Below are 27,472 nucleotides of genomic sequence, written 5' to 3'. Positions count from 1 at the left end.
TAAATTTATTATCAAAATACATACAGTATATATTACCATCTACTATCTTGAGATTCATTTTCTTGCATGCATTTAGAGGAAATACAATAAAATCTATGAAAACCCATACATAAACAAAGACTGACAAGCAAGCAATGTGCTAAAGGAGACAAACTGTGCAGATTACGATGCGGTACTGTGGACGTGATTTGTGGAGTAGTCTCAGTGGGCCTGGTGGCTTGTGGCTTCTATGTCTTGTGGTCTAAAATAATACTGAGAACATCAGTTGCTGAAAACATGAGAAGATGTGGGAGGTGCTGTAAACAATTTGTGCAGAGCAAAATTCCTCAATTGGCAACATGATAATGGCTTGCTGGCTAACCTGCTTCATCAGCAATGGAGTGAAGGTGGAATAGGGATCAGGACTCTGGGAGTAACTCCCAGCCATTATCAATACTCTTCAAAGATTGTCTGCCTGGTGTCTGTTGACGCATAACCAGGACTTGTGATATGCACTAGCTGCTCTTACAATCATCCATCACCTTATCCCATGGCTTCATGTGATCCTGATTGGGGTGGCTAAGCAGGTACTACACCTTTCCCAAGGTGACCTGCAGACTAGCAGAGGGAAGGAGCACCTTACACTGCTTTGGTAGAAACATATCTCCACCTGCCACCCTAGATTACGTAAAATGTCGTGTTTTTTCAGACAATCTTGTGCTCGAGATTATATAGGATTGATAGGATAGTTAAGAAGGTTCATTGAATCTTGGCCTTCATTAGTCGGGGATTCATTTCAAAAGGCCTGAGGTAATATTGCAGCTCTGTAATATCCTGGTTAAACCACTCTTGGAGAATTGTGTTCAGTTCTGGTCCCCTTATTAGAGGAAGGACGTGGGAGCTTTAGAGAGGGTGCAGAAGAGATTTACCAGGGTGCTGCCTGATCTAGGCCCATATATTATGAAGATATGTTGAATGACGTGGGGCTTTTGGATGAAAGAGGATGAGAGCTGTTTTGATTGAGACTTACAGGGTGGCATAGGGGCCCAGAGACTTTTTCCCAGGGCCAAAATGGCTATTACAGGGGGCACAATTGTAAGGTGATTGGAAGAAGGTATATGGGGATGTCAGAGGTATGTTTTTTATTACACAGAGAGTAGTGGGTGTGTGGAGCACCCTGCTAGGGGTGATGATAGAGGCAAATACATGAGGGGCATTTAGGAATTGTATGTACGTGGATGACAGAAAAATGGAGGGTTATGTAGGAGGGAAAGGTTAGATTGATCTTAAAGGAGGTTAAAATCTTGGCACAACGTCATGAGGTGAAGGGCTGTAATGTTTTATATTCCAGCCTGTCAGTCCCAAGTATCAAGCACACATTTTTATTCTAACAATTCTATTCCCCCGTCAACTCCTCCCTACTCTACCACTCACTTGCACACCAGGGGCAATTTACAGCAGCAAATTAATCTACCAAGCTGGGGGTGATTATTTTGGGAAGTGAGAAGAAACTGGAGCAATCAGCGGAAAACCACAGAGTCACTGAGAGAACGTGCAAATTCCACACAGACAGCCATAGGCGTCGGGACAGAGCACAGGCCACTGGATCTGTGAGGCAGCGACACCACTAGCTGTGCCACTGTGCTATCTAAAAAAGGATTATTTTTTAGGGTCATGTTGTTTTCCAAACATTAAGTATAATATACTAGTACGCTTTTGAACTGTGACCCCGACACTGCATCAAAGGGTTGGAATTTGACCTGCTGTCACGCCAGTATTTACTTTTATTTCCTGTGCCGTGTTGTACCGTTCCATGTTCTATATTTTAAGTCAGTCATCCGCTAAATACTGAAGTTCTAAATTATTGAACAAGTTACAACAAATGTTTGTATTTTTTGTATTCCCTGCTCATGGACTGTTTGTTCCACTCCCATCAGGGAGGAGGCTATGTAGTATTCATGCCAGGACCACCAGATTCAAACACAGTTACTTTCCCCAAACAGTAGGGCTGATTAACACATTTTACCATTACTTTATGGGCATACAATCAAACTATGTATATAAGCTATGTGTTTATATTTATTGTGTTTTTTTTATTATTGTGTTCCTTAACTTATTGTGCTTTTTTTGTTCTGCATCGGATCCAGAGTAACAATTATTTCATTCTCCTTTACACTTGTGTACTGGAAATGACTTTAAATGATCTAGAATCTTGAATCTTCTCCAGCTAATGTTTTTGTTTGTACTTGCAGGCAGAAAAAGCCAAGATTCGACCCATTCCTGTGAAGTAAGTTTGCTATTACATGGCTGTATTCCTTATTGATGATCAATAAATGAAATAGTTGTTGTGTTGATGGGAAGGAGGAGGAGAATATTCCAGCATCTGCAGAATTCCTGTTGTTTGAGAATATTTATGTTCCTTAAGCTACTCAGGTAAGGGGTTATACCAGCATGACTTTGCAATCTTCCCATTGCTGCCCAGAGGGCAAATGTTTCATGCTAATCATAAATTAGCCAATTCAATTCAGTGCGATTTGTGCTGTTTCATGTCAAACTGTCTCAGCACATTTACCTACTTCAACCTGGTTCTGTTGCTCTCCTTAAGTGAGCTGTAATGAATATAAACATAATCATCTTCCAGGCCCCATAAATAAACACATGAGTAGTTCAATTGATACATGGGCTCAGCACTAATGCGACAAGACATTACATATCCTGGAAATTGATCCAGTCCTTTTGGCAGTGATAGCCTCATGCTTACTTAATCTTGTTGTGGGACACTATCTCCTGTATTGTGTAAAGAGCAGAATTGTTGCTTCTATTTATATATTATATTTATTATCTAAGGCATAGTAGTGCGAACACTCAAGTCGAGTGTGATGTTCTCCTTAGGTGGGTCCTCAAGTGGATGTAGAGGCTGATCTGGGATCCACATATTCTGGTGCAGTGTACACACAAGTATTAGGGAGAATAATGCTCCTTAATGGAGAATGTCTGTCATTGACTTTGTTTAACTTGGGGAGGCTGATGGATGGGCAGCCTCCACATGGCCCTTGACAGATCAAGGTTAGGGTCCGGTGGCATGGAGTGCAAGATGACTGGGGACGCTTCATTGCGGTTATGATGTGTCATCATCTTCCGCCACCTCCACCACTGAGGTCTAGGTTGGATTGCTGTTTGACTGGAACCTTCCATTGACCCTACTGCCATGGGTGACCCTACCAGGAGCTGAGTGCCAGACAGCTAAACTCCAGACGTCATTGATCTCAGGAACTCACGAACCTTCCCATCACAAGGTGGCGATCCTCAGAGAAGATGACTTAGAAGGGGGTGAGTCAGCCCATCTTCTGTAGTAGCTCTCAGGACCATTTCCCGAAGCTTTCTGCAGATGCACGATATTCAGAGCAACACACACAAGGTGCCGGAGGAATTCTGCAATGATCTGTTTTCTCTCACCTGTTCACGAACTCCAACAGATTCCCCGTACACCCACCTCCATAAGAGTTAATTTAACTGGCCGGTGGACAGTGGTTAATTTATCAGCACGGCTTTGGGGTGTGAGGGGAAACCACAGCACGTGGGGGAGCCGTAGGCTGGAAGTACAAAAACCACTCAGATTATGCTCAACCAGCAGCACTAACTGCTGCACCGCCATAGATGGCTGAGATGCAAATCGAAGCCAAACGTCATTCGAAGTTCGGGAGTCCGCTTCGAAGCCAGAAGGTCGTTCGGAAGTCTGGTTCAAATCCTCAAAGTCCACCGGAGATCTGGATCAAAGTCTGAAAGTCAGTTGAAGATCTGAATCAAAGCCCAAAGGTATTTAAGGGAACGGATCGAAACTGGAAGTGAATTGGAGATCTGAATTGAAGCCCAAAGGTCATTTCGAGGTCCAGATTGAAGTCTGAAGGTTGATAGGAAGTCCAGTCGAATCCTGATGGACAAACGCTGAGCCTGCAAATCTCTTAATCTGCTGGGGAAGTCGGAACCAGTGTGTGTGAATCCACAAGTCCCCTGGAGGCTGGAGGCCAAAGACGGCTTGTTTATATGCGTTGATTGGGAGAGAAGAGGAAACTAGTTTGTTTTGCTGTAGCCGCTTTGTTGCTTAGTATCTTCTGTTTTGCTGTGTTCAGTGTTGTTCCGCCAACCATTGTGGGCATGCTGTGTTGGCTGTGGAATGAATCAGATTTAATATCACCGGCATATGTCGTACTGCGGTAGCAGTACATTGCAATACATAATTAGAAAACTATAAATTACAATTAGGAGTATATGTATAAAAATTATATTAAGTAAGTAGTACAAAAAGAAACCAAGAAAAAAGAGATAAAGATGTGAGATCATGTACATGGGATCACTGTCCATTCAGGAATCTGATGGCGGAGGGGAAGAAGCTGTCCCTGAAATGTTGAGTGTGTGGCTTCTGGCTCCTGCACCCCCTCCTTGATGGTAGCAATGAAGAGAGTGACTCCTGTGGCCTTCCCCCAGTTTTCTCTTAAAACAAACAACGCATTTCAGTGTAAATTTCGATGGACATGTGATAAAAGAATCTGAACGATGGTAAAGACATATATTGTCCATAGATACCATTGAATTTGTGCAAGGACACTCAGCTTCGGTAATTCTTGCTTCCAAACATGCAACTGTACTGAATGGAGTCTGGGAACAAGCAATGCCCAAGGGGGCTTGAAAGATGCACTCAGAGACGTTGCTCCCCCAGATGGGCAATCTGGAATTGAGGTGCACTATTTCAGAATAATTTAAGATGGAGATGAGTAGGAATTCCTTTTCTCAGAAGATCCTTAAAATCAGAATCATGTTTAATATCTCTGGCATATATCGTGAAATTTGTTGTTATGTGGTAGAAATATATAGCAATGCATAATGATAAAATACTGTAAATTACAGTAAGTATATATACTGTATATTTAAAAAGTTAAATTAAATAAGTAGTGCAAAAAGAGAAAAAAATGTAGTGAGATAATAAGCAACACACATAGAAGTTGTTTATGTGTGTTGCTTGAAATTCCAGCATCTGCAGATTTCCTCGTGTTTGTGGTGAGATAATGTTCATTCAGAAATCTGATGGCGGAAGGGAAGAAGCTATTCCTGAATCGATGAATGTATGTCTTCAGGGTCCTGTACTTCCTCCCTGATGGTAGTAATGAGAAGAGGGCATATCCTGTGTGATGGGGGGACTTAACGATGGATGCCACCTTTTTGAGGCATCGCTCCTTGATGATGTGCTGGTTGCCAACTTCCTTAAGAGGATGTTGCAGGGACTTGAGGGCCTGAGTTAAAGGGAAAAGTTGAATAGGTTAGGACTTTATTCATTGGAGCATAGAAGAATGAGGGGAGATTTGATAAAGACATACAAAATTAAGAGGGATATAGATAGACTTAATGCAAGCAGACTTTTTCCAGTGATGTTGCATGAGACTAGAACTAGAGGAAAAAATATTAAGGCTGAAGGATGAAATATTTAAGTAGAACCTGAAGGGGAACTTCTTCACTCAGAGGGTGGTGTGAGTCTGGAACAAGCTGCCGTGAAAGTGGTGGATACAGGTATGATTTCTAAATTTAAGAGGAATTTGGATAAGTTCATGGATGGAAGGAGTATGAAGGGCTATTGTCCAGGTACAGGTTGATAGAACTAGCTAAGTTTGGCACAGACTAGATGGGCTGAAGAGCCATGTGACCAATTAGCTTACTAACCTGCTCATCTTTGGACTGTGGGAGGAAACCAGAGCACAGGGAAGAGACTCACACAGTCAGAGGGAGAATGTACAAATCTTTACTGCTTTATGGAATCTTGGTGTTGCAGTTCAATTCTGGCCTTCATGCCTTTGAGTTTACCAGTGCCCTTCTCAAACACCTTCTCATTAGCATTAAACAGCTGTGCCAGTCTCTGGTTAGGGCTACCATTTGGGCTGTCGTTGCCTGTTAATGTCACACTGAGAGCTTTGATTGATGCCAGTTTAGTTGGATTTTTTTCAATCGTTCACATCTGAAAAGTGCTGGCCCTCCACTTTTCAATACATAAAGCTCTAACTGCTGTGTTTGGCCTCCATATGTCACATTCACTTTCAGATTGCCTTTGGGAGACACTTTTTCACCTGTGTAAGTATTTAGCATCACTGAAGTCTTCTCCAATGATATCTTAGAAAACAGTCTGTTGAAGTCAGCCTCTGGAATTATAGACAAAGTTGACCCTGTATCCAGCTCCATTTTCAGTTTTACACCGGATGTATTGATAATGATCCAGATGATTTTGTGATCTGCTTCAGTTCTAGGCATGACAGTTCAGCTTTGTCAGACCCCACGTTGTCTGATTCTGCTTTTCATTTGGTAATTGTATGCATTTGCTTCGTTTTGTGTTTGAGACTTTCACTCGGTTGTGCTTTTTGTCCGCCTTGCACATTCTCTCTGCACATTTCACATTCTAACCTCCTTTTCTGTAGTTCTGCTGAATTCTCTGCTGCAGTCTCTAATGATATTGCAATGGGCAATGCCCTTTCTTAACGTCAGGTCTCTTTCTGCCAGTAGCCTTGTCTGTGTGCTTTGACGATGCATGCCACATACAAGCCTGTCCCTTAATGCATCAGAAAGTCCATTTCTAAAGTCACAGTGATGAGAAAGTTTATACTGTTCTTCAATGTATTCAGAAAGGCTTTCATTTTTTGACTGGATCCTTTCATAAAATCAAATACCAGCAGTTTAGGGCTCAAGTGATTTTGTAAAATTGTAACAATTACGTCAAACATCTTGCTTGCTGGCTTTATTAGGTTGTGTAAGAGACTGTACATTACTGGTCACCAATCTTTTTAAGCCCAGGATCGGCTACCTCGGCTTTAGTGAAAGGCAAGATCGACCTACTAAATCGTTTAGTCACACGCATGCATACCAGGTAGAAAAGACCAGAAGTAAAACCCCGCAACCTGGAAACAACCTCTCTTTACAAACAACTTTCCATAGCAGGAGTATTGCTACATTACCATTATCTTAATTAGTATTACTTATTTTTATAATGCTCACATTACAACACCTTTAATTCTATGTTTCATTATTTAATTTTATTTCAACACAAAAAATAAATGAATAAAAATTGACTGTTGCACTCAGTGTGATGACTGGGGCTGAATACTTTCTGCTAGTTCCCTGAAATTTGGCTCATAACTACAGACAGCCAGTCTGAGACAGTCTGTGAGATGTCTGTCAGTAAGACAGCTCCTGTACTTAGATTTCATAATTTTCATCTGTTGCAGCACAGCACCCTCACAAACCTCCTGACAGACTGAATATTTAAATGGACATTTTCCTTTGTTAGACTGAATGTTGAATCTGCCACGTTTTTCAGGTGTTTTGTATTGGTAAACTGCTACTGAGACACTAGTATAAGTTTCAGAGGTACGCAAGATAATGACACCACTGTTTTTTGTTTCCTAGTTATTTATCTTTGAGGAATGTTGGAATTTAAAGGGGGAGAAGTGTTGTAATGTGAACATTATAAAGATAAGTTAATACAAATTAGGATAATGATAATATAGCAATACTCCCGCTACGGAAAGGTGTTTGTAAAGAGAGGTTGCTTCCAGGTTGCAGGGTTTTACTTCTGGTCTTTTCTACCGCGGTGCGTGGCGGGGGAGCTATACACACATGCGCACTGGGCAGAAAGAACTGAACTAAAACCACTCAACCCAGAAACATTCTCTCTTTACAAACAGCTTTAAATAGCTGGAGTATTGCTATATTACTATTATCCTAATTATTATTACTTATTTTTATAATGCTCATATTACAACAGTATTTGTGTATTTATTTTTTCATTTTTTTCGGGATCTACCGGGTAAGTCTCAACGATTGACCGGTTGGCGACCACTACTGTACATTCTTAGGCCCATTAAGCTAAGAGGTGTAGGGGCTTTCTTTTGCTCTTCCACATTGTTCATGTTACAATACAGTTCAACACTCTTGATATACAACTCTCTGTCTTCATTACCACCATTTAATTTGTCAACTTTCCCGACTGAAGCCATCGCCACGTTATTTTCACTTTAAATTCAGCATGTCATTCACTGTTACTCATGGGCTCTTCAGCTTTCTCGTGCTGTTTAACTCGCACTGTTTTGTCCAACAACTGTCGGTGCAGTTTGTGATATTCTCTGACATTCAGTTTCATACTTGTTGCCAATTTGTTGTGCCTGTGCACAACTATATATCGATTAAATAAAAGCACAGATGCTGGAGACGGCTTTAACATTGCAGCCAGAGAAAGAGAGAACAGTGTGCACATGTAGACAACAGATCAATACATACTGCTAAGCTGAAGGGGGGGGGGTGTCATTGCTCTAAAATAAATAGATCCATACATTACAGGTTTCAATGAGATCCCCCCTCCGGCATTCTTCTAAATTCCAGTGAGTACAGGCCCAGAGCCATAAAATGCTCCTCATATGATTAGCTTTACAATCCCAGAATCATTTTTGCGAATCTCCTTTGTGCCCTGACCAATATCAGCCCATCTTTTCTTAGATAAGGAGCCCAAAACTTCCCACAGTACTCCAAGTGAGGTCTCACCAATGTCTTATAAAGCCTCAGCATTACATCTTTGCTTTCATATTCTAGTGCTGTCAAAGTGAATGCTAACATTGCATTTGCCTTAGAGTGGATGACCAGAGAGATGGCAAATGGAGCTTAATGGGGAGAACCATGGAGCAAGGCATCTTTGGAGCGTACCATCATTGGAAGGGCAGTAAAATGTAGAGTTTCACAGAGAGACATCAGGAATATTATCCAGCACTTGTAGAAGAATAGGTTGATGAAAGCACAATAAAATGCTGGTGAATGCAGCAGGTCAGGCAGCATCTATAGGAAGAGGTACAGTCGACATTTCAGGCGACGAAGGGTCTCGGCCCGAAACATCGACTGTACCTCTTCCTATAGATGCTGCCTGGCCTGCTGTGTTCACCAGCATTTTTTTTTTGTGTGTGTTGCTTGAATTTCCAGCATCTGCAGATTTCCTCGTGTTTGTGTGATGAAAACAAAGTCACTTTTGGTTATTTTGTAATGATAAATCTGTAGAGAATATTGCCCAGGCCACAGTTAAGACATCAGTGAGCTATTTGTAGCAAGCCACATTGTCTAATGTGATGCATATCTCATCATTATAGAGAGGAATTTGCGATTCTATGGCGATATATCGTAACAGAACAGATACAGAACAGTGAAAGAAAAAAAAGCAGTGAGGTAGTCTTCATGGGTTCAATGTCCATTCAAAAATTGGGTGGCGGAGGGAAAGAAGCTTTCTTGAAATGCTGAGTGTGTGCCTTCAGGCTTCTGTACCTCCTTCCTGATGGAGCAATGGGAAAAGGGCACATCCTGGGTGATGGGGATCCTTAATGATGGATGCTGCCTTTTTGAGTATGTCCACCACTTTCTGATTTTACTTAAAGCAGAAGGTTGTGCAAATTGACTACTCGGGAGCGGACCCGACTAGTTTTGAACCCGGGAACCTCCGCTCCCGGGTCCAGCACCAATGTCGTTGCACCACCAGCCGGCCCTGGAAAATAGAAAGTTTCAAAGTTTCAAAGTACATTTATTATCAAAGAATATATAAATGATACAACTGTGAGGTTTGTTTGCTTGCAGGGAACTACAAAGCAAGAAACCCAAAAGAACCTAACTTACAATAAAATAAAGACCAGCACCTGATACACAGAGAAAGGGGGAGAAACTCAAATAATGAAAACAATAGAAGAAAGCAACAACATTCCAAACCAAAATGTGTCCTTAGGTCTGAACCCCAGAGCAGCCGAGGCCCAAGCCTCAGTGTCAGTCCATCACATTAGTGTGCCTGGAGGACAGCAACCGGGGCAGTCTTCATAGCTTCAGTGTTATGGAGAGAGGAGTCATCACTGCAGGAGAGTGAGTGAAATTGGCTCTTGCCTCCAATCCCACTGCGCTGTCTTTTCAGTGTATTGTATAAATTGTCCAAACAGCTTTTCGTACCTCGCACTAGAACCCAGGCAGTGCTGCAGTGAAAGGCTCTGGGCCTACTACACACCGCCCAGTGGTTCGCTCCGGGCCCAGATTTCACTACACAGCCCAAAGCCGATCTCAGTTTCCCCAAATCAGCTTGGCACCTGGTGCGATCCAACCTCACACCCTGGCCAGTTCTATGGGCACTGGAACTCCTCTATCTGGACTGCTCCTCCCCAGATGGCTCACTCCAGCTGCAACCTACCAGCACGGTTCATCCTACCAATTCGCTTGCTCTGATTCAAATGTTGTTCCACAGGGAGAAATTGTGGGATAATTTAGGGAACGCTGTGGGTGCAGGCCAGTGGGGAAGGACTAGAACAGTGTGAGTAACTTGACAAGGCATGACGTACAGACGTATTGCCCTGACTAGTTCGATTCTACTTCATAAATGTTCCTCTAAATCATCCGAGTGATTCCTGAGTTGGCCAGTCAGTGTGGAATGAGTTTAGTTGAGTGACAAAAACCCCTATGAAATGCAACTAGGGCTATAATTCCAGCATTGTGAAATGTAAGTCTAACATTACTGATTTATTAAGCATATAAAGAGTTAATAAAATTTTCCAATAAAGCTTGGCCTGTTCCCAAGGTCTAAGGGTAATTCCTGGGTTATTTAAAATGTTAAGTCCTCATGCAGTTTAAAGCAATGTGATAGTTGACAAGTTACAGAAGAGATGCATTCGACCTCTGAGGCAGGCCCTGTAGAGCCTTAGTATTTGGGACCAGCTTATTCCTAATGGGCTACTATTGGCAGGCTAGCAAACCAATGGAATAGTTCCAGTTGACAACTTTAAGCAACACATGAGAGAGAATGAGAAAGCCAATTTATCAAGCTACTGTTTCATACACTCATAAGAGATTTCGATGTTTCTGGATTAGGAAATCCACTCAAAGAATAAACTTCTGGTTTGCGCAGAATTGTTTGGCTCATCAGTGTCAGAAGAGCAGACATAAATAATAATTATCTTAAAAATCCTTTCACAAAATCTACACTCGGTGGCCACTTTATTAGAAGCCTCCTGTAACGAATAAGTTGACCACTGTGTGTATGTTCATGGTCTTCTGCTCTGTCGCCCATCCACTTCAAGGTTTAACATGTGCATTCAGAAATGCTCTCCTGCATACCACTGTTGCAACACATGGCTATTTGAGTTACCGTCACCTTTCTGTCAGCTTAAGCCAGTCTGGCCATTCTCCTCTGACCTCTCAGATTAACAAGGCATTTTCACCCACAGAACTACCACTCACAGAATTTTTTTTTTTCTTTTCGCACCATTCTCTGTTAGCTCTAGAGACTGTTGTGCATAAAAATCCCAGGAAGTCAGCAGTTTCTGAGATAATCAAACCACCCCATCTGGCACCACAGTCAAAGTCACATATATCACATTCCTTCCCCATTCTGATATTTGGTGTGAACAACAACTGAACTTCTTGACCATGTCTGCATGCTTTTATCCATTGAGTTGCTCCCACATGACTGGCTGATTCAATTTTTGCATTAATGAGCAGGTGTATAGGTGTACCTAATAAAGTGGCCACTGTATAAAGACTTTTCAGATTCATATTCAGATCTTGGAAACTTCAGGTTTTGTCTTCAATTTTTGGAAACTTTCCAGATTTGGATTCAGATCTGACTCTGGAAAGTCTCCAAAACACGTCACTGCCAATTATTTTTTTTTCTTTTGTGTATTCACTCTTCCAATGCCAGTTGCAGAGCATCTGATTGATCCATATCAGGGTCCCATAATCACTAATGAAATAAGTGTCCAGATGGACGAGCAATTGGATCTTAGTTGCTAGGCTGCAGTGACTGTACTTCGGAAATTCATTTCTGCTGACTTCACTTTCAGAAGTTATGTACAACTCTCAGTTGCTACAACGTATTCATGTCGACAGTAGATTTCCATTTTCAGTGTTGTGGGTGCTGTATGGGATGAATAACTCAAATTCAAGTTCAAGTTTATTGTCATTCAGTTGCCGACATGTATACCACCAAACAAAAAAAAACTTTCCTTTCAACCAAGGTGCACATTACAGTACATTTAACTCTCACACACACAACACTTAAAGTAATATTATCACAAATAAATTAACAAATGAAATATATTCCAGTGAGGGCTGATTGCTTGTCTCGTATCGATGATTGCAGTAAAAATGAGGGCTGTTAACCAGTAAGTGATGATGTAGATTGTGCTAATGGAACATGGAACTACAAACAAAGCCCAGCAATTAGAGACATGGAATGTAGTGGTGATGGGCACCAGGTTTCAGAAACTTCATTAATTATGTTACAATGTGCACCCACTCTTGTAATGGAAAATGGAATGGACAGTTAACTAAGTCAGACTTGAGGATAATTATTTTATTCTGCTATCAAAACCAGTTTTACTGTCAACCCAGTTTCTGTGTAAGCTCATCAGCTCAGAATGTAAAAGCTGTAGCAACTTCGCGCTCAGGTAGATCAGCATTGACTGCCCTCCTAATCCGCACCAGCTTTAATAAATCACCCATTATTTCAAACAACAACACTGTGTGGCCTTTCCTTTTGTTCCTGCATGGGAAACGCTGGAGAATTTTCTTCAGTAACAGGCCCTTCCGGCCCAACGAGCCAATTACACCCATGTGACCAATTAACCTACTAACCTGTATCTCTTATAGTGGGATGTGGGAAGAAATCAGAGTACCACAAGGATACCCACATGGTCACGGGGAGAACATACAAACTCCTTATAGACAGCAGCGGAATTGAGTGGGTGCAAAATACCTTGTTAATGAGAGAGGTCAGAGGAGAATGGCCAGACTGACTCAAGCTGATAGGAAGGCAACAGTAACTGAAATAACCACACTTTACAACAGTGGTGTGCAGAAGAGCGTCTCTGAATGCACAACACGTCGAACCTTGAAGTGGATGGACTACAGCAGCAAAAGACCGTGAACATACACTCAGTGGCCATTTTATTAGGTACAAGAGGTACGTAATAAAGTGGCTACTGAGTGTAAGTTAGTGATAATAAACCTGATTCTGATTCTGATCCTGTCATTTGTGGGAAGCTGAGAGTCCAGTGTCTTGTAGTGGGGATGTTTAATGATGGCTTGTGGTGGGGAGCTCATTGAACAAGGGACAGAAAATCCATCAAACTGCCGAGGAGAGTAATGGAATAAAGAAAAATGTAATTGTATTAGAGATGTTAAAATGACTAATTCTAATTTCACACTGTCAAATTCCTTGCATGTGTCAAGTAATACATACACTTCTGTTTATTGCAGCAGAAATATGATTAAATATTCCATTAATGGTTATTTTAACAAGGTATGAAACTAAATCATGCAGTCACTGAGTGGAGGAATGTATTGTTCGGGGGTCATCACTGTGTGCAGTCATGTTGTACTCGTCTGCCAGAAAATGTGAGCTCTCAAAATATTGGTGCATTTGAATAAAGGTGGAAAGTCCTGGAAACACTGTGCTCCCGTAACATCTCTGGGCAAAGAAAATGGGTGAACATTTCAGGACAGTGACTCTTCTTCAAGTCTGGCTTGATGATCCAAAATTTGAAATGTCAATAAATTACTCTCCTTGCAGATGCTGCCTGACCTGGATGTGGCATCACAGGTAGACAGGGTCGTAAAGAAAGCTTTAAGCACATAAGCCTTCCTAGGTCTAAGTACTGAGTACAGGAGTTGGGATTTTACGTTGAAGCTGCGTAAGACATTGTTGAGCCTTAATCTGGAGTATTGTGTGCAGTTCTGGTTACCTACCTAGAGGGAAAATATCAATTTGATTGAAACAGTGCAGAGAAAATTTACCAGGATGTTGCTTGTAAATTTATACTATTGTTGCTGGGACTTGAGGATCTGAGCTTTAGGGAAAGGTTGAATAAGGTTGGTACTTATTTCCTGGAGTGTAGGAAAATGAGGGAAGATTTAATAGAGGAGTACAAAATTATGAGGGGAATAGATTGGGTAAATGCACAGCACACATAGTTACAGTACTTTAACACATACATTCACAAAAGTAATATTAGCACAAGCCCCTGAGTGTCCTGGCCTGAAGATTGATGGTGTATGGGATGTTATCCTGCAGCCACAATTCTGTAAGAACAAGCACCCAGCAGTTCCTCATCTTGCACTTGTTCAGTAGATGAAGGCAAATTGTTTTGACTCACGCTGGGTCAGCTGTATATAATCCAACTCCTCCAGTGAGACAGCATCCATGGAAATAAACAAAGTCAGTGTTTCATCAAACAGAGACCCTCCATTAGGACTGGAAAGGAAGGGAGAAGACACTAGAATATAAAGGTGGGGGTAGGGGAAGGAGGCTAGCTAGCAGGTGACAGGTGAAGCTAGGTGGGTAGGTAAGGTAAAGCGCTGGAGAGGAAGGAATCTGATAGGAGTGGACCAAAAGAGGAAGGGAAGGAGGTGGTGATATGCATATGAGAAGAGGTAAAAGGCCAGAGTGGAGAATAGAAGAAGAGAGGAGGGGAGGGAATTTTTGTTACTAGAAGGAGAAATTGATATTCATGCCATCAGGGCTGGAGGCTACCCAGATGGAATATAAGTTGTGGCTTCTCCACCCAGAGGTGGCCTCATTGTGGTACAAGAGGAGGCCATGGACCGACATATCAGAACAGGGATGGGAATCAGAATGAAAATGTTGGACCCCCAGGAAATTCCGCTTTTGACAGATGAAGTGGAGGTACTTGATAAAATGGTTCCCTAATTTATGACTTTGATTATTTGGTCATTTCCGTGGATACTGCCTGACTGGCTGAGTTCCTCCAGCATTTTATGTGTGTTGCTTTGGATTTCCAGCACCTGCAGAATTTCTTGTGTTTAGATATGCTGTGTGTGACTGTATGTAATATGTTTTTCACCTTGACCCTGAACAACACTGTTTCATTTAACTGTATACGTGTGCAAGGCTGAACAGCAACTAATCTTGAACTTGAACTTGAGATGTTGAAAACCTGAAATAAATACAGAAAGTTCTGGAAGCAGTCAGCAGGTCAGCCAGTATCAGTGGAGAGAGAAACAGATTTCATGTTTCAGGTTTTCTGACCAGGACTCAGGTCTTAAATCTGAAGTTCAAGTTCAAGTCAAAGATTAATTCTTGTGCTAGTGGTTGTATAACCAGGACATTATATGCACCAGCTGCTCATCCGACCATCCACCACCTTCTCCCATGGCTTCCCATGGCCCTGATTGGAGGGCTAAGCAGGTGCTACACCTTGTTCAAGGGTGACCTGTAGTCCATCAGAGGGAAGGAGTGCCTTACACCTCCTTTGGTAGAGATACATCTCCACCCCGCCAACGGAACATGGAATGTAACACACATAAGATTACGATAGCAAGAAACCATACAATCATCAAAAAATATGTAGCTCAAGTCCCTGAGTGTCATGGCCTGTAGATTGATGGTGGATAGGATGTGGTCCTGAGCCATGTTTCCACAAGAGCAAGCACAAAGCAGTTTCTCATCATGTGTCAGTGCAGCCATAAACAAATGCAATCTAGCTTGTCTTCCACCGAGCGAATACTAGAGAGTGGCACCGAAAGGAAGAGCCAGCCTCCAACTCAGCTAGTCTTCCTGTGCATCTGCTGTGCCTCTGCTCTGCCTCTGCTCTTTCCCATGAAATATAGACACATATAGGACTTAGATGAAGTAGATTCCAAGGACTGTAGTGATAACGATTCAGTCAATAGAGTTTTGAACAGTTGTTTTCTCAGCATGATCCCAAAGCTAATTGAGAACGACCTCCATTCACCGTTCACTATCTACCATGTTATTTTATGCCGTCTTCAGCTTATCCTCCACAGTCCATGAAGAATTCAGGTTAATCTGAAAGGAATCACAGAAAAAATATCATTAGCAATAAAAGCTACAATGAAAACTGACCTGCTACTTGAGAAGTATTAAATGTGCTTCAGAGTTTGTGATAAGTGACTGCATCTGTAATCTTCCACACATAATAATGAAGAAAAATTGTTAGTAGGTGTGTGTGATATGCAAGTTTTATAAATGTAATTTGGCCATAAGTACAAATAAAAATTCATTGAAAATGCACTTCTATCGTTTGCTGGAACCAAGCAAATAGAAACTTTTAAACACAAGAGATTCTGCAGATGCTGGAAATCCAAGGCAAAACACACAAAATGCTGGAGGAACTCATCAGGTCAGGCAGCGCTTAGAGAAATGAATAAACTGTCACCATTTCGGGCCAAAACCCTTCTTGAGGACTGGAAAGGATGGGGGAAGATGCCAGAATGAGAAGTTGGGGGTAGGGGAAGGAGGACAGCTAGAAGCTGATAGGTGAAGCCAGGTCGGTTGGAAAGATAAAGGGCTGGAGAGGAAGGAATCTGATAGCAGGAGGGAGTGGACCACAGAAGAAAGGGAAGGTAGAGGAGACCCAGGGAGAGGTGATAGGCAGGTAAGAAGAGGTAAGTGACCATAGTGGGGAACAGAAGAAGAAGGGAGAGGGCAATAAAGATTTTTTTACCGGAAGGAAAATCAATATTCATGCCATCAGGTTGGAAGCTACCCAAACAGATTATAAGGTGTTGCTGCTCCACCCTGAGGGTGGCCTCATCTTGGCATGAGAGAAGGTCATGGACCAACATGTCAGAACAGGAATGAGAATCAGAATTAAAATAGTAACTTCTGTTGCTCGGAAATCAGTTCTCACGCAGTAAGACTTTATGAGAAAGGAAGTCATGAAAATGGCATTGCTAGTAGATAGGGTCGTAAAGAAAGCTTTTAGCATAATGGGCTTCATAAATCAGGATATTGAGTACAAGTTATGTTGAAGATGTGTAAGATATTGATGAGACAGAATTTGGAGTGTTGTGTGTCGTTCTGGTCACTTGCCTACAGGAAAGATATCAATAAGCTTGAAAGAGTGCAGAGAAAATTTACAAGTGTATTGATGGGGCTCAAGGACTGAGTTGTAGGGAAAGATTCATAGATTAGGACTGTATTCCGTGGATGTGTAGGAGAATGATGGGAGTGACAACAATCAGCGCAGTCTGAGCATGTGCTGGGCAAGTGCTGCTGTGCTTCCAGCACCAACATAACATTCCCACAACTTACTAACTCGAACCTGTACGTGTTTGGAATGGGGGAGGAACTGGGAGCACCCAAAGGAGACCCACACAGTCAAGGGGAGAATATACTGTCGTTACATACAGCAAAGCCATTGAACCCAGGTCGTTGACACTGCAAAGGGTTATGCTAACCCTACGCTATCACTCTAGATAATGTTAGTTTTTTAGATAATTAGCTTCCTAAATCATGTCAGAACTCAACGTGTACCTTGGTCTATTCCTCCAGGGCTATCATTGTGTTTGCCAATATTACTTTCTCTGTTCCTTCTCCCTTCTCTTTTGCCCTCTGAAATCTTCATGATCCTCTGTCTGGACTCTTGCACATTCTCTAGTTTTACTGCCCCACTCTTGATGACTGTACCTTTAGTTGTGTTGGTCACCGTTCTGAAATTCCTCCCCAAGCCGGTCTCTCCTGCTCCTAGCGCTGATATGATTGGCTGAATGGTTCCTTCGGTCCACAGCTAGTTCAGCCATGATGTTATTGAATGGCTGAGTGGATTCGACAGGCCAGATGCCATCCTCCTGCTGTTTCTGATGCTGTTATGATGACGTTTGGCTTATTGTTTCGAGCCCTGTATTCTCTGTACGTTGTTAAGAATGAAAACAGTCTGCTGAATGATGTAACGTCCATGTTAGTTGGACCTTGTCTAATCAGATGGAAGTGACAGGCCTACTGTCTGAACATATGTAATGTGTAAGTATTAGGAAAATACCTTCGGCTACAAAATTACATCACTCTCCCTGTATGTAACTGGCAATAATACAGAGATGGCAAAAATAATTTATGAAATTATTGAACAAATGGCATTAAAAGTTAATGCACTAAATGGGCTTGTCTACGATCTAAGCTGTAAATTTGAAAAGTGATGCCATAACCTTTAACTAGTTACAGATTTTCATAGTTTGATAAATCTTATTGTAAGTCGTTCAGCAGATACTTTGACAATGTGTCAAAGTCAAAGTTCAATATATCGTCATGTGCACAAATGTATGTATGCATAGGTACAATGGAAAACTTACTTTTAATGTTTCAAAGTACATTTATTCTCAAAGTAAGTATATAATATGCAACCCTGAGTTTCATCTTCCTGCAGGATGCCATGAAACAAACATCACTGAAACCTCTAAAGAAAAACTGTACACAACAAAGACCATCAAACGCCTAACACACGAAAAGAGAACAAATCTCGCAAGCAACAAAAAACGAGCAAATAACACACAGAATATGAATCACCATCAAACTGCCAAGTCCCTGAAAACAGCTGCACTAAAGCACCTCCATCAAATCGCGCAAATAGTAACGACAAGTAAACAAACACTCATGGAATGTGAACAATAGAGTCCCCAAAAATGAGTGCACGGCCACATTCAGCATTATTACAGGTACATGGCACCATATCAGCAGCATTCACAAGAAAAACATGAATTAAATAACCTTACAAGAAAGAACGCAATTAGAACCCATAACTCTTGTTTATTATGAAGTGATGAAAGTGGTTATAATGTTGCTAACTCTAGTGATTGGAGTTTTGCTGATTAGTTCACGAAACCAAATCATGAAAGGAAAGTAGCTGTATTTGAGCAACACACACAAAATGCTGGTGAACGCAGCAGGCCAGGCAGCATCTATAGGAAGAGGTACAGTTGACATTTTGGGCTGAGACCCTTCGTCAGGACTAACTGAAGGAAGAGTTAGTAAGAGATTTGAAAGTGGGAGGGGGAGGAGTGATCCGAAATGATAGGAGAAGATAGGAGTGGGAGGGATGGAGCTAACAGCTGGAAAGTTGATTGGCAAAACGGATACAAGGCTGGAGAAGGGAGAAGGTCATGGGATGGGTGGAGAGGAGCACCAAAGGAAGATGAAGAGCAGGCAATGAGTTACAGTGAGAGGGACAGCGGGAGAAAAAAGAGAGAGAGAAAGAAAGGGGAAAAAATAATAATAAGTAAATAAGGAATGGGGTAAGAAAGGGAGGAAGGGCATTAATGGAAGTTAGAGAAGTCAATATTCATGCCATCAGGTTGGAGGCTACCCAGACGGAATATAAGGTGTTGTTCCTCCAACCTGAGTGTGACTTCATCTTGACAGTAGAGGAGGCCGTGGATAGACATATCAGAATGGGAATGGGATGTGGAATTAAAAAGTGTGTATTAAAAAGCAGTATTTGAACCTGGCAGTGTAGGACCTCAGGCTTTGTATCTCTTGCCCAATGATAGCACTGAGAAGATGACATGGTGGGGATTTTTGATGATGGGTGTTTATGTGTCCATTGCTTAACACACTGCTTTGTGAGGAGACTCGAAATTCTTAATAGAAATCAGAAGTCAGAACTTAACAGATAAGAGATTAAAATGTTAGACCATAATAACCACCATCACTGTGATTTTGAAGACCATTGCTGTTAGTGGGTACTCCCTTATTAGCTGCATGCTTCCTATGTTAATGCGTTGACTGCAATGCAGCAATACTTGCTGATCTGAGGTGAAGAAAGGCAATATATAAATGCAGGCAACACACATCAAAGTTGCTGGTGAACGCAGCAGGCCAAGCAGCATCTATAGGAAGAGGCGCAGTCGACGTTTCAGGCCGAGACCCTTCGTCAGGACTAACTGAAGGAAGAGTGAGTAAGGGATTTGAAAGCTGGAGGGGGAGGGGGAGATGCAAAATGATAGGAGAAGACAGGAGGGGGAGGGATAGAGCCGAGAGCTGGACAGGTGATAGGCAAAAGGGGATACGAGAGCATCATGGGACAGGAGGTCCGGGAAGAAAGACAAGGCGGGACAGACGGAGAAAAAGGAGAGTGAGAGAAAGAATGTGTGCATAAAAATGAGTAACAGATGGGGTACGAGGGGGAGGTGGGGCCTAGCGGAAGTTAGAGAAGTCAATGTTCATGCCATCAGGTTGGAGGCTACCCAGACGGAATATAAGGTGTTGTTCCTCCAACTTGAGTGTGGCTTCATCTTTACAGTAGAGGAGGCCGTGGATAGACATGTCAGAATGGGAATGGGATGTGGAATTAAAATGTGTGGCCACTGGGAGATCCTGCTTTCTCTGGCGGACAGAGCGTAGATGTTCAGCAAAGCGGTCTCCCAGTCTGCGTCGGGTCTCACCAATATATAAAAGGCCACATCGGGAGCACCGGACGCAGTATATCACCCCAGTCGACTCACAGGTGAAGTGATGCCTCACCTGGAAGGACTGTCTGGGGCCCTGAATGGTGGTAAGGGAGGAAGTGTAAGGGCATGTGTAGCACTTGTTCCGCTTACACGGATAAGTGCCAGGAGGGAGATCAGTGGGGAGGGATGGGGGGGACGAATGGACAAGGGAGTTGTGTAGGGAGCGATCCCTGCGGAATGCAGAGGGGGGGGGAGGGAAAGATGTGCTTAGTGGTGGGATCCCGTTGGAGGTGGCGGAAGTTACGGAGAATAATATGTTGGACCCGGAGGCTGGTGGGGTGGTAGGTGAGGACCAGGGGAACCCTATTCCTAGTTGGGTGGTGGGAGGATGGAGTGAGAGCAGATGTACGTGAAATGGGGGAGATGCGTTTAAGAGCAGAGTTGATAGTGGAGGAAGGGAAGCCCCTTTCTTTAAAAAATGAAGACATCTCCCTCGTCCTAGAATGAAAAGCCTCATCCTGAGAGCAGATGCGGCGGAGACGGAGGAATTGCGAGAAGGGGATGGCGTTTTTGCAAGAGACAGGGTGAGAAGAGGAATAGTCCAGATAGCTGTGAGAGTCAGTAGGCTTATAGTAGACATCAGTGGATAAGCTGTCTCCAGAGACAGAGACAGAAAGATCTAGAAAGGGGAGGGAGGTGTCGGAAATGGACCAGGTAAACTTGAGGGCAGGGTGAAAGTTGGAGGCAAAGTTAATAAAGTCAACGAGTTCTGCATGCGTGCAGGAAGCAGCGCCAATGCAGTCGTCGATGTAGCGAAGGAAAAGTGGGGGACAGATACCAGAATAGGCACGGAACATAGATTGTTCCACAAACCCAACAAAAAGACAGGCATAGCTCGGACCCATACGGGTGCCCATAGCTACACCTTTAGTTTGGAGGAAATGGGAGGAGCAAAAGGAGAAATTATTAAGAGTAAGGACTAATTCCGCTAGACGGAGCAGAGTGGTGGTAGAGGGGAACTGATTAGGTCTGGAATCCAAAAAGAAGCGTAGAGCTTTGAGACCTTCCTGATGGGGGATGGAAGTATATAAGGACTGGACATCCATGGTGAAAATAAAGCGGTGGGGGCCAGGGAACTTAAAATCATCAAAAAGTTTAAGAGCGTGAGAAGTGTCACGAACATAGGTCGGAAGGGATTGAACAAGGGGTGATAAAACTGTGTCGAGGTATGCAGAAACGAGTTCGGTGGGGCAGGAGCAAGCTGAGACAATAGGTCGGCCAGGACAGGCAGGTTTGTGGATCTTGGGTAGGAGGTAGAAACGGGAAGTGCGGGGTGTGGGAACTATAAGGTTGGTAGCAGTGGATGGGAGATCCCCTGAGCGGATGAAGTCGTTGATAGTGTGGGAGACAATATAAATGCAGGATCACTTGAGTCTGTTGCTCTGGGAAACACAGAAGTCTTCAATGTCTTTGATCCCCTCGATCTTGAATGCTGATCCCACCTTTTACATTTAGTATCTCTAGTATTCCCTGCTTCACTGTCTGTAGAGGATAGATCAGCAGAGATTGTTAAAAAGGTGGTAGATACATTTTTTGAAAGATTGGGGAATTGAGAGGTCTGAAGAATTAGCTTAAAAGAAAAGTTCAAAGTTCAAAGTAATTTTATTGTCAAAGTACACATATGTCACCATATACAGCCCTGAGATTCTTTTTCTTGTGGACATAGTCAATAAATCTATAGAATACTGACCATAAAAGAACCAATCAAAGACCACACAAACTTTGGTGTTAAACTAGTATACAAAAGACAACAAACTATGCAAATACAAAAAGAAAGAAATCATAATAAATAAATGAGCAATAACTATTGAGAACATGAGATGACAAGTCCTTGGAAGTGAGTCCTTTGGTTGTGGGAACATTTCAATGATGGGGCAAGTGCAGTTGAGTGAAGTAACCTCCTTTGATGATTGAGGGGCAGTAACCGTTCCTGAACCTGGTGGTGTGAGCCTTGGGGCTCTTGTACCTTATTTTTGATGGCAGCAGTGAAAAGAGAGCACGTCTGGGTGGGGTGTCTCTGATGATAAATGCTGCTTTTATTCCTTGGAATACAGGGGACTGGGAGTTGAGCTAATAAAGGAGAATGAAATCATGAAAGGTATAAATGGGATGAATGGGTGAATGCATATAAACTGATCGTTAATCCTTGATCTTTGGATTCTATCTCTTTCATTGTGTTGGGGAATCAAGAACTGGAGGACTTAGGTTTCTGATAAGGGACGAGGGGGTGGGATATTTAATGTGAAATGGGGCAACATTTATACACAAAGAGTAGGGAAATGACTGCGGCAGGTACAGTAACAGCTTTTAAAAGACGGTTGGACAGGAGTGTGCATTGGAAAGGTTATGGAAAAACGTCGGCAAATATCACTAGCTTGGCTGGGTCACCTTGATCAGCATGGACGGCTCAGGCTAAAAAGCCTGTTTCTATGCTGTGTGAACTTGACCAACGCAACTGGATAAACTGTTTGGTCCATCAGAAACACCAGATATTTGCACTTGACACTAGACTTTTCAAATTAGCTATGTTGTTCTTTCCAATATCAAAAGCTCCAGCATACTTTGTAGAGAAAAACATCAGAACAAAAATATTAAACCATCTTCCTTGAGCAGAATCAGAACAGGTGAATTCTGCAGCTCAGCACTGATGGTGGAAAAGTCAGGAGCAAATAAGTAAATGTCCAGTGTCCACTTTATCAGGTACATGTGTATACCTGCTCATTAATGCAAATATCTGATCAGAATCAGGCTTATTATCACTGGCATGTGACGTGAAATTTGTTAACAGCAGCAGCAGTTCAATGCAATACATAATCTAGCAGAGAGAGAGAAAAAAATAATAAATAAAATAAAACAATAAATAAACAGGAAAATCAATTACGTATATTGAATAGATTATTTTAAAAAATGTGCAAAAACTGAAATAATGTATATTAAAAAAAAGTGAGGTGGTGTCCAAAGCTTCAAAGTCCATTTAGGAATCGGATGGCAGAGGGGAAGAAGCTGTTCCTGAATCGCTGAGTGTGTACCTTCAGGCTTCTGTATCTCCTACCTGATGGTAACAGTGAGAAAAGTGCATGCCCTGGGTGCTAGAGGTGTTTAATAATGGACGCTGCCTTTCTGAGACACCACTTCCTAAAGACGTCCTGGATACTTTGTAGGCTAGTGCCCAAGATGGAGCTGACTAGATTTACAACCTTCTGCAGCTTCTTTTGGTCCTGTGCAGTAGCCCCTCCATACCAGACAGTGATGCAGCCAGTCAGAATGCTGTCCACGGTGCAACTATAGAAGTTTTTGAGTGTATTTGTTGACATACCAAATCGCTTTAGACTCCTAATAAAGTATAGCTGCTGTCTTGTCTTCTTTATGACTACATCAATATACTGGGACCAGGTTAGATCCTCAGTGATCTTTACACGCAGGAACTTGAAGTTGCTCACTCTCCCTACTCTATGAGGATTGGTATGTGTTCCTTTGTCTTACCCTTCCTGAAGTCCACAATCAGCTCTTTTGTCTTACTGACGTTGAGTGCCAGGTTGTTGCTGCGGCACCACTCCACTAGTTGGTATATCTCACTCCTGTACGCCCTCTTGTCACCACCTGAGATTCTACCTACAATGGTTGTATCGTCAGCAAATTTGTAAATGGTATTTGAGCTATGTCTAGCCACACAGTCATGTGTATACAGAGAGTAGAGCCGTGGGCTAAGCACACACCCCTGAGGTGCGCCAGTGTTGATCGTCAGCGAAGAGGATATGTTATCACCCGATCATGTGGCAGCAACTCAGTGCATAAAAGCATGCAGACATGGTCAAGAGGTTTAGATGTTGCTTAGACCAAAAATCAGAATGGGGAAGAAATGGGATCTAAGTGGCTTTGACTGTGGAATAATTGTTGGTGCCAGATGAGGTGGTCTGAGTAACTGCTCATCACCTGGGATTTTCACACACAGCAATCTCTAGAATTTACAGGAAACGGTGTGAAAAACAAAAAAAAACCTAGTGAGCAGCAGTTCTGTAGCCAAAAATGGCTGGTTAATGAGAGAGGTCAGAGGAGATGAGGTGGAATGGTTCAAGCTGACAGGAAGTTGACAGTAACTCAATGTTTAAATTTCAAAGTACATATATGTCGCCATACTGAGATTCATTTTCTTGCAGGCATACTCACTAAATCTTGAAAACATTATAGAATCAATGAAAGACACACCTAACAGGATGAGCAACCAACGTGCAAAAGGCAACAAACTACACAGATATGAAAGAAAGGAAGAAATAATAACAATAAATTTAAAAAGCAATAAATTTCAAGAACATGTGATGAAGAGTAAAGGGGTGAGTGAAGCTGAGGGAAGTTGTCCCCGCTGGTTTAACAGCCTGATGGTTGAGGTGCAATAACTGTTCCTGAATCTGGCAATTTGGTTTCGAGGTAGCAGCGAGAAGGGAGCACAGTCTGTGTGGTAGGGGTCCTTGATGATTCATGCTGCTTTCCTGTGACAACACTTCATAAAGATGTGCTCAACTGTGAAGATAGATAAGTCACCTGGATCAGATGTTATATGCCACAGGGTTCTGAAAGAGGAGGATGAAGAGATCATGGAAGCATTAGAAATGATCTTTCAAAAATCACCAGATTCAAATGATCTTTCAAAAATCACCAGATTCTGAAATGGTTCCGGAAGACTGGAAAATTGCAAATGTCACTCCACTCTTCAAGAAGGAAGAGAAGCAGAAGAAAGGAAACTACAGGCCAGTTAGTCTGACCCCAGTGGTTTGGAAGATTTGGGAGTCGATTATTAAGGCTGAGCTCTCGGCGTACTTGGAGGCACATGATAAAATAGGCTGCAGTCAGCATGGTTTCCTCAAGGGAAAATTTTGCCTGAAAAATCTGTATGAAAAAGTAACAAGCAGGATAGATAAAGGAGAATTGGTTGAAGTTGTGTACCTGGATTTTCGGAAGGCCTTTGACAAAGTGTCACACATGAGGCTGCTTAACAAGCTACGAGCACGTGGCATTATGGAAAAGACTCTAGCATGGATAAAGTAGTGGCTGATTGGCAGGAGGCAAAGAGTGGGAATAAAGGGAGACTTCTCCGACTGACTGCCAGTGACTAGTAATGCTCCACAGGGCTTTGTGTTGGGACCAGTTCTTCTTACATTATATGTCAATGATTTGGATGATGGAATTGATGGATTTACTGCAAAGTTTGCAGATAATCTGAAGATAGTTGGAGGTGTAGGTTAGTTTTGAGGAAGTAGAGAGGCTACAGAAGGAGAATGGGCAAAGAAATGGCAGATGGAATACAGTATTGGGAAGTGTATGGTCATGCACTTTGGTAGGAGAAATGAAAGGGTTGACTATCTTCTAAATGGAGAGAAAATATATAAAACAGAGATGCAAAGGGACTTGGGAGTCCTTGTGCAAGATTCCCTAAAGGTTAATTTGCAGGTTAAGGCTGTGGTGAGGAGGGCAAATGCAATGTTAGCATTCATTTCAAGAGGACTAGAATGTAAAAGCAAGGATGTAATGTTGAGACTTTATAAAGCACTGGTGAGGTCCCACTTGAAGTATTGTGAGCAAGTGTGGGCACCTTATCTTAGAAAGGATGTGCTGAAACTGGAAAGGGTTCAAAGGAAGTTCACAAAAAATGATTCCAGGATTGAATGGCTTGTCATATGAAGAGCATTTGATGACTCTGGGCCTGTATTCACTAGAATTCTGAAGAATGAGGAGTGACCACATTGAAACCTATTGAATATTGAAAGGCCTTGATAGAGTAGATGAGGAGAGGATGTTTCTGATGGTGGGAGAGTTTAAGGCCAGAGGATACAGCCTCAGGATAGAGGGGTGTCCACTTTTAGAATGGAGATGAGGAGGAATATCTTTAGCCAGAGAGTAATGATTCTGTGGAATTCTTTGCCACAGGCAGCTGTGGAGGCCAAGTCTTTATGCATAGTTAAGCAGAGGTTGATAGATTCTTGATTGGTCAGGGCACGAAGGGATATGGGGAGAAGGCAGGAGATTGGGGCTGAGAGGGAAATTGGAACAGTCGTGATGAAATGGCGGAGCAGACTCGATGCGCCAAATGGCCTAAGTCTTCTCCTATATCTTATGGTCTCACGGTCTTATATCCACTACTTTTTACAAATGACCACATGTTACAACAGTGGTGTGCAAAAGAGCTGTTCTGAATGCACAGCACATCGAACCTTGAATTGGATGGGCTACAGCAGCAGAAGACCATGAACATGCACTCAGTGGCCATTTTATTAGATACTGGAGGAGCCTGTAAGATGGTTTAATGCTTTCCACTAAGATGATGTTGAAGGTTATTCATAACAAACACAGAGATACATCCAGGTGTTCAGCACTCAACAAAGATTACATCAGTCCTGATGGAGCAGGAGCTGTGCTGACTCTGCAGAGAATACAAGATTATTCATTCTGCGATTTCCTCCGGCAGATTTCTTGATTTAGATGTATGCATGTTATTAGAGGCCCACAACATTGTGGTGTCAATTACTGTTGTTCTGACAGCTGAACTTGGGATGCAGTTAATTTATTAACAAGTGGAGATGTCAGATGTCCTCCCACAGATTAAATTAATTTTCACTTTTATTCCTGTGCGTTCTTTGTTATAATATGTTTTGCTCTGCGATTAAGTGAAGGTGGATTTGTCCCTGAAAGTGCATTGTAAAAGATGGCTTGTTACTTGATGCGTTTAAGTAAAAAACAAATATTTGCAGATCCTGCCGTTCAAATATGCCACCGCCTATACACAGACTGTGCTTTAGTTTTGGCAGATTGTCTAGATTCTGTAGAACTAGATTCAGAATGAGTAAGGGCAGATGCAGTACATTAGGGACATTTAAGAAACCCTTAGATCGGCACATGGATGATAGAAAAATGGAGAGCTATGTAGGAGGGAAGGGTTAAATTGATCTTATAGTAGGTTAAGAAGTCAGCACAACACTGTGGGCCAAAGGGTCTATACTGTGTTGTCATGTTCTATAACTTATTCTTCATAGTTATTGCCTCAACTGCACAGAAAAATTAATTGATCTGTATGAACAGTATACAAAACAAACTTGTTGCTATATCTTGGTACATGTGACAATAATAAACCAATTCCGGTATTAATACCAATATCTTTGTCCCCTCTCACCTAAAACCATGCCCCCTAGTTTTG

The 27,472-nt window shown here is 42.3% G+C and overlaps 1 protein-coding gene across 4 annotated transcripts in view; it reads left to right on the top strand.

Annotated features, from left to right (window-relative positions):
* The window catches only part of aff2 (AF4/FMR2 family, member 2), a 711,233-nt gene that overhangs the window by 556,480 nt on the left and 127,281 nt on the right, over nucleotides 1–27,472 (top strand). For all 4 annotated transcript variants that reach the window (XM_063061151.1, XM_063061150.1, XM_063061152.1 and 1 more), the window contains exon 9: nucleotides 2,232–2,266. In XM_063061151.1, the coding sequence (XP_062917221.1) occupies nucleotides 2,232–2,266 (35 nt within the window). The remainder of the gene's footprint in view (nucleotides 1–2,231; nucleotides 2,267–27,472) is intronic.

The sequence above is a fragment of the Mobula hypostoma genome, chromosome 10 (assembly GCF_963921235.1).
Source record: "Mobula hypostoma chromosome 10, sMobHyp1.1, whole genome shotgun sequence".
Taxonomy (NCBI): domain Eukaryota; kingdom Metazoa; phylum Chordata; class Chondrichthyes; order Myliobatiformes; family Myliobatidae; genus Mobula; species Mobula hypostoma.
The sequence above is the reverse complement of the archived record's forward strand: the minus strand, read 5'-3'. Positions and strand labels throughout refer to the sequence as shown.